This window comes from Salvelinus namaycush, chromosome 2 (genome assembly GCF_016432855.1).
Source record: "Salvelinus namaycush isolate Seneca chromosome 2, SaNama_1.0, whole genome shotgun sequence".
Taxonomy (NCBI): Eukaryota; Metazoa; Chordata; class Actinopteri; order Salmoniformes; family Salmonidae; genus Salvelinus; species Salvelinus namaycush.
Window position 1 is genome coordinate 7,292,028 of NC_052308.1, and position 7,492 is coordinate 7,299,519.

The following is a 7,492-nucleotide window of genomic DNA, read 5'->3' on the forward strand; positions in this document are numbered from 1 at the left end:
TCTATATGGAGGCTATGAGGCCAGTGAGAAGAAGAGGTACAGCCTCTTTCTATATGGAGGCTATGAGGCCAGTGAGAAGAAGAGGTACAGCCTCTTCCTATATTTTTCATACTCCGATTCAGAGTTTCGATAGGAATGAAACATGCATGTGCCTAAGGCTAACAGAAATCCAGCATACAGTAAGCCAATCACTGGTGCACTTAATAGTTGGCTCTACCCCAAGCATTTTAGTAGATAAACTAGGCTACTATATTTACAGGCCTAGCAGCAGTTAGTCTAAATGGATTCCATCCGCTGTTTCCTTCTACTTGGCATTGTATTCTTCACAGGCTGTAGTGTGTTATTATTGTTGCCGTATAACAGTTTAATTTCCATGACAACAAGTGTTCTCCAGCTTGGCTACCAGGGCTTCTCTGAGGTCAGGGAGAGCAGTTGAACAATGTATGTAATGGAACACAGGAAGCACAGAGAGAAAGATTAATTATGTATGTGAACTCAGTACAACACGGTACACACTCAGGTTGTACAACTGATGTATATTTGGCCTGAAACAATGGAGTTTGTCTACACAAAAATCTCTCCACAAAGCTTGTGTATTGTCTCCACAACGTCTCCACAGACGCACACACATTGTCTGGAGCTGAGCTGAACACACTAATGACACATCCTTCCTACTTTAAACAGAACATCACAACACAGTCCAACGGATCTTCTCCAGCTGAACAATGGGGAACATGGAGCACAACGCAGACAGGTGTGTTGTTTGGAGCGTGTTACATACTGTATGGAAGCCTTATGCAAATAGTCTTGGTAGCACAGACGTATCTGAACACTTTACAGTGGGCTACAAAAGTATTGGGACCGTGATCATTTTGTTGTTGTTTTGGCTCTGTAATCCAGCACTTTGGATTTGAAATGATACAATGACTATGAGGTTAGTTCAGTAAAAAATTACGGCACTTTTTGTACGTAGTCCCCCATTTTAGGGGACCAAAAGTATTGGGACAATTTCATGTGTATTAAAGTAGTCAAAATGTAGCATTTGGTCCCATGTTCCTAGCGCGCAATGACTACATCAGGCTTGTGACTCCACAAACTTGTTGGATGCATTTGCTGTTTGTTTTGGTTGTGTTTCAGATTATTTTGTGCCCAATAGAAATTGATTTAATTTTGGAGTCACTTTTATTGTAAATAACAATAGAATATGTTTCTAAACACCTCTACATTAATGTGGATGCTACCATGATTACGGATAGTCCTGAATGGATCGTGAATAATGATGAGTGAGAATGTATGTTACACATGATGAAAAACCTTTTCTTAACAGGAAATGACTGGCGCCCTTAGTTCTACCGTAGTTTCTGGAGGAAACATCTTCCGGTAAACTGACTACTCTAGGTCATCATTATTTGAAATCTTATTAAGCATTCAGAGAAACACAACTGGTTCGACTGAAAGGAATCCAGTCATAGTTCATGGAACTGAAAGATTCACTTCCAATTAATAGTGAAACTTTACAGAGAGCTTTATCTTACAATTAACATTTCTTCATTAACATTTGAGTGACAGATCTATATTGAAGATATTGGTATGTATACAGTTAGTTTACAGAGACATTCTGACATGGATAGTATGATGAAGCCTGGAGTCAACAACTCAGCAGCATCACCCCTTGTCACCATTTCCATCACCACCCCCTGCCCTTCTCCATCACCAACCCACTTCCCTTCTCTATCACCACCCCCTTCCCTTCTCTATCACCAACCCACTTCCCTTCTCTATCACAAACCCCCTGCCCTTCTCCATCACCAACCCACTTCCCTTCTCTATCACCAACCCCCTGCCCTTCTCCATCACCACCCCCTTCCCTTCTCCATCACCACCCCCTTCCCTTCTCCATCACCACCCACTTCCCTTCTCCATCACCACCCCCTTCCCTTCTCCATCACCACCCCCTTCCCTTCTCTATCACCAACCCACTTCCCTATCACCAACCCCCTGCCCTTCTCTATCACCAACCCCCTGCCCTTCTCCATCACCACCCCCTTCCCTTCTCTATCACCAACCCCTTCCCTTCTCTATCACCAACCCCCTTCCCTTCTCCATCACCACCCCCTTCCCTTCTCTATCACCAACCCCTGCCCTTCTCTATCACCAACCCCTTCCCTTCTCTATCACCAACCCCCTTCCCTTCTCCATCACCACCCCCTTCCCTTCTCCATCACCACCCCCTTCCCTTCTCTATCACCAACCCACTTCCCTTCTCTATCACCAACCCCCTGCCCTTCTCTATCACCAACCCCCTGCCCTTCTCCATCACCACCCCCTTCCCTTCTCTATCACCAACCCCTTCCCTTCTCTATCACCAACCCCCTGCCCTTCTCCATCACCACCCCCTTCCCTTCTCCATCACCACCCCCTTCCCTTCTCTATCACCAACCCACTTCCCTTCTCTATCACCAACCCCCTTCCCTTCTCCATCACCAACCCCTTCCCTTCTCCATCACCACCCCCTGCCCTTCTCCATCACCACCCCCTTCCCTTCTCCATCACCACCCCCTTCCCTTCTCCATCACCAACCCCTTCCCTTCTCCATCACCACCCCCTGCCCTTCTCTATCACCAACCCACTTCCCTTCTCTATCACCAACCCACTTCCCTTCTCTATCACCAACCCACTTCCCTTCTCTATCACCAACCCCCTGCCCTTCTCCATCACCACCCACTTCCCTTCTCCATCACCACCCCCTTCCCTTCTCTATCACCAACCCACTTCCCTTCTCTATCACCAACCCCCTGCCCTTCTCCATCACCACCCCCTTCCCTTCTCCATCACCACCCCCTTCCCTTCTCTATCACCACCCCCTGCCCTTCTCTATCACCACCCCCTTCCCTTCTCTATCACCACCCCCTTCCCTTCTCCATCACCAACCCCCTTCCCTTCTCCATCACCAACCCCCTTCCCTTCTCCATTACCACCCCCTTCCCTTCTCCATCACCACCCCCTTCCCTTCTCTATCACCAACCCCTTCCCTTCTCTATCACCACCCCCTTCCCTTCTCCATCACCACCCCCTTCCCTTCTCCATCACCACCCCCTTCCCTTCTCCATCACCACCCCCTTCCCTTCTCTATCACCACCCCCTTCCCTTCTCCATCACCACCCCCTTCCCTTCTCCATCACCACCCCCTTCCCTTCTCCATCACCACCCCCTTCCCTTCTCCATCACCACCCCCTTCCCTTCTCCATCACCACCCCCTTCCCTTCTCCATCACCACCCGCTTCCCTTCTCCATCACCACCCCCTTCCCTTCTCCATCACCAACCCCCTTCCCTTCTCCATCACCAACCCCCTGCCCTTCTCCATCACCAACCCCCTTCCCTGCTCCATCACCAACCACTTCCCTTCTCCATCACCACCCGCTTCCCTTCTCCATCACCACCCCCTTCCCTTCTCCATCACCAACCCCCTTCCCTGCTCCATCACCAACCACTTCCCTTCTCCATCACCAACCACTTCCCTTCTCCATCACCACCCCCTTCCCTTCTCTATCACCAACCCCTGCCCTTCTCTATCACCAACCCCTTCCCTTCTCTATCACCACCACCTTCCCTTCTCCATCACCACCCGCTTCCCTTCTCCATCACCACCCCCTTCCCTTCTCCATCACCAACCCCCTTCCCTTCTCCATCACCACCCCCTTCCCTTCTCCATCACCAACCCCCTTCCCTTCTCCATCACCACCCGCTTCCCTTCTCCATCACCACCCCCTTCCCTTCTCCATCACCAACCCCCTTCCCTTCTCCATCACCAACCCCCTTCCCTTCTCCATCACCAACCCCCTGCCCTTCTCCATCACCAACCCTCTGCCCTTCTCCATCACCAACCCCTTTCCCTTCTCCATCACCAACCCCCTTCCCTTCTCCATCACCCACTCCCTGCCCTTCTCCATCACCAACCCCCTGCCCTTCTCCATCACCAACCCCCTGCCCTTCTCCATCACCAACCCCCTGCCCTTCTCCATCACCACCCCCTTCCCTTCTCTATCACCACCCCCTTCCCTTCTCTATCACCAACCCACTTCCCTTCTCCATCACCAACCCCCTGCCCTTCTCCATCACCAACCCCTTTCCCTTCTCCATCACCAACCCCCTGCCCTTCTCCATCACCAATCCCCTGCCCTTCTCCATCACCAACCCCTTCCCTTCTCCATCACCAACCCCCTGCCCTTCGCCATCACCAACCCTCTGCCCTTCTCCATCACCAACCCCTTTCCCTTCTCCATCACCAACCCCCTTCCCTTCTCCATCACCCACTCCCTGCCCTTCTCCATCACCAACCCCCTGCCCTTCTCCATCACCAACCCCCTGCCCTTCTCCATCACCAACCCCTTTCCCTTCTCCATCACCAACCCCCTGCCCTTCTCCATCACCAACCCCCTGCCCTTCTCCATCACCAACCCCTTTCCCTTCTCCATCACCAACCCCCTGCCCTTCTCCATCACCAACCCTCTGCCCTTCTCCATCACCAACCCCTTTCCCTTCTCCATCACCAACCCCCTGCCCTTCTCCATCACCAACCCCCTGCCCTTCTCCATCACCAACCCCCTGCCCTTCTCCATCACCAACCCCTTTCCCTTCTCCATCACCAACCCCCTGCCCTTCTCCATCACCAACCCCCTGCCCTTCTCATCACCAACCCCTTTCCCTTCTCCATCACCAACCCCCTTCCCTTCTCCATCACCCCTTCCCTTTTCCAGTGCAACTTCCCAAGCCCTATAACCCCCAGCCCCCATCTCGTAGACCAACACCAGGTAAAAAATTAAAAAAATTATTCCCGTAGAAAGAATCATACATAAAGAACATGTTAGCTTAGTGTCAAAACGTTTCACTAGTTTATATTCACTCAGCCTAGTTCACATTAAGGCACGTCTTTGCTCTAGAGGCACAGCAGGTGGAGCCGGTCCAGGGAACATGTAACACTTTGTGTAAAGAGTGACAGGTGACGAGTCTTCCCCTCCACACACACACACACACGCACACGCACACACCTTATCATACAGATCATTGAGTGCATGGGGACACAACAGATGGTGACTAGCTCTCTGTTTGACTATACAGTGAAACTACCTCTGTTTCCTCCAGACCAGAGAATGTTGTGAAGACCTGTTCATCTCACTAATATGTGACAGGTCTGTCCTAAAAGGTAGTACGTAGTGTGTGATTGGACAATGCACATTTTGTTTTGCATAACCTACTAATAGAACATTACAGATGATGTTCAACATTGAATAAAGAATATTACACATTATTAGACAATAATTATTTTGGCAGTTTATGCATTACCTTAGCTAAGCAGGATCAAGTACTACTAACATTGCCTGATTATTGGCTTCCAACAGGTTATGCAATTCAACTATCGCTTAACTTGTAATGCAGGCTGAAACAGAAAAATATAAAAGACATGGTCATTTCAGGGCTGGTAGGACTCTCACTATAACTCTCCTCCAGAGCAGGGTTGGTAGGACTCTCACTATAACTCTCCTCCAGAGCAGGGTTGGTAGGACTCTCTCACTATAACTATCCTCCAGAGCAGGGTTGGTAGGACTCTCTCACTATAACTCTCCTCCAGAGCAGGGTTGGTAGGACTCTCTCACTATAACTATCCTCCAGAGCAGGGTTGGTAGGACTCTCACTATAACTCTCCTCCAGAGCAGGGTTGGTAGGACTCTCACTATAACTCTCCTCCAGAGCAGGGTTGGTAGGACTCTCTCACTATAACTATCCTCCAGAGCAGCGCTGGTAGGACTCTCTCACTATAACTCTCCTCCAGAGCAGGGTTGGTAGGACTCTCTCACTATAACTCTCCTCCAGAGCAGGGTTGGTAGGACTCTCACTATAACTCTCCTCCAGAGCAGGGTTGGTAGGACTCTCACTATAACTCTCCTCCAGAGCAGGGTTGGTAGGACTCTCACTATAACTCTCCTCCAGAGCAGGGTTGGTAGGACTCTCTCACTATAACTATCCTCCAGAGCAGGGTTGGTAGGACTCTCACTATAACTATCCTCCAGAGCAGGGTTGGTAGGACTCTCACTATAACTCTCCTCCAGAGCAGGGTTGGTAGGACTCTCACTATAACTCTCCTCCAGAGCAGGGTTGGTAGGACTCTCTCACTATAACTCTCCTCCAGAGCAGGGTTGGTAGGACTCTCACTATAACTATCCTCCAGAGCAGGGTTGGTAGGACTCTCACTATAACTCTCCTCCAGAGCAGGGTTGGTAGGACTCTCACTATAACTCTCCTCCAGAGCAGGGTTGGTAGGACTCTCTCACTATAACTCTCCTCCAGAGCAGGGTTGGTAGGACTCTCTCACTATAACTATCCTCCAGAGCAGGGTTGGTAGGACTCTCTCACTATAACTCTCCTCCAGAGCAGGGTTGGTAGGACTCTCACTATAACTCTCCTCCAGAGCAGGGTTGGTAGGACTCTCTCACTATAACTATCCTCCAGAGCAGGGTTGGTAGGACTCTCTCACTATAACTATCCTCCAGAGCAGGGTTGGTAGGACTCTCTCACTATAACTCTCCTCCAGAGCAGGGTTGGTAGGACTCTCTCACTATAACTCTCCTCCAGAGCAGGGTTGGTAGGACTCTCTCACTATAACTCTCCTCCAGAGCAGGGTTGGTAGGACTCTCTCACTATAACTCTCCTCCAGAGCAGCGCTGGTAGGACTCTCATTATAACTATCCTCCAGAGCAGGGTTGGTACCTATAAGACCTCTCCTCTTACTCACCTTCTGATGCACAAACAGACAACACCCCATCATGAGGGACCCCTGAGCCGGTTTGCTCCCCAGAGTCACGTTAACGGTTTCCTTTCCCACCGAGGGCCACTGCTAGCCCAGATCCAGCCCGTTCTTCAGATAGCCCAGGTCACACAGACTCAGATCTAGTCTGCTCCTCTGCTAGCCCAGGAAACAAGGGTCTCACATCCAGCTTGCTCTTCACACACAGGGTCCACAGAGGTGTGTATGTGCCTGTGTCTGTTTGAGTGCGTGATAGAGAGAGAGCCCCATGCGTGAGCGACAGCCAGACGAGGCCGAGTCGCGCTGCTTCACAACAGGATGTAGCGAGAGGAGTAACTGAGCTGATGCTATATCGGGCCTGACGAGTCACAAAGGCCGACAGATCACACAGACCACACACCACCCTCCTGCCCTGCTACCTCTCGGCCTGGCAGACAATGCAGTCTCTGGCCACAGATAACGAGAGCAATATTAGGGGTGCAGTGCTATTGCACTCTCTTCATAACCATTAGGTTCTGTGGCCCACTTCTCACACCCATTACTGAGGTCAATAAAGAACTGGCAGTACTACATGCCTTAAAAGCTTTATTTCCAATGAAAAAAATCCATGCTGTTGGAAATGTGTGACAGTGTGAAATACTGTGTTAACCATCACATACTGTGTTAACCAATGTTTATCACATTCAATG

At 50.3% G+C, this 7,492-nt stretch overlaps 1 protein-coding gene across 1 annotated transcript in view; it reads right to left on the reverse strand.

Annotated features, from left to right (window-relative positions):
* Window positions 1-7,008, reverse strand: part of arhgef3 (Rho guanine nucleotide exchange factor (GEF) 3) — a 63,091-nt gene extending 56,083 nt beyond the window's left edge. The window contains exon 1 of the mRNA XM_039007093.1: window positions 6,792-7,008. Within this exon, the coding sequence (XP_038863021.1) occupies window positions 6,792-6,824 (33 nt within the window). The 5' untranslated portion in view covers window positions 6,825-7,008. The remainder of the gene's footprint in view (window positions 1-6,791) is intronic.
* Window positions 7,009-7,492: the final 484 nt, after the last annotated feature.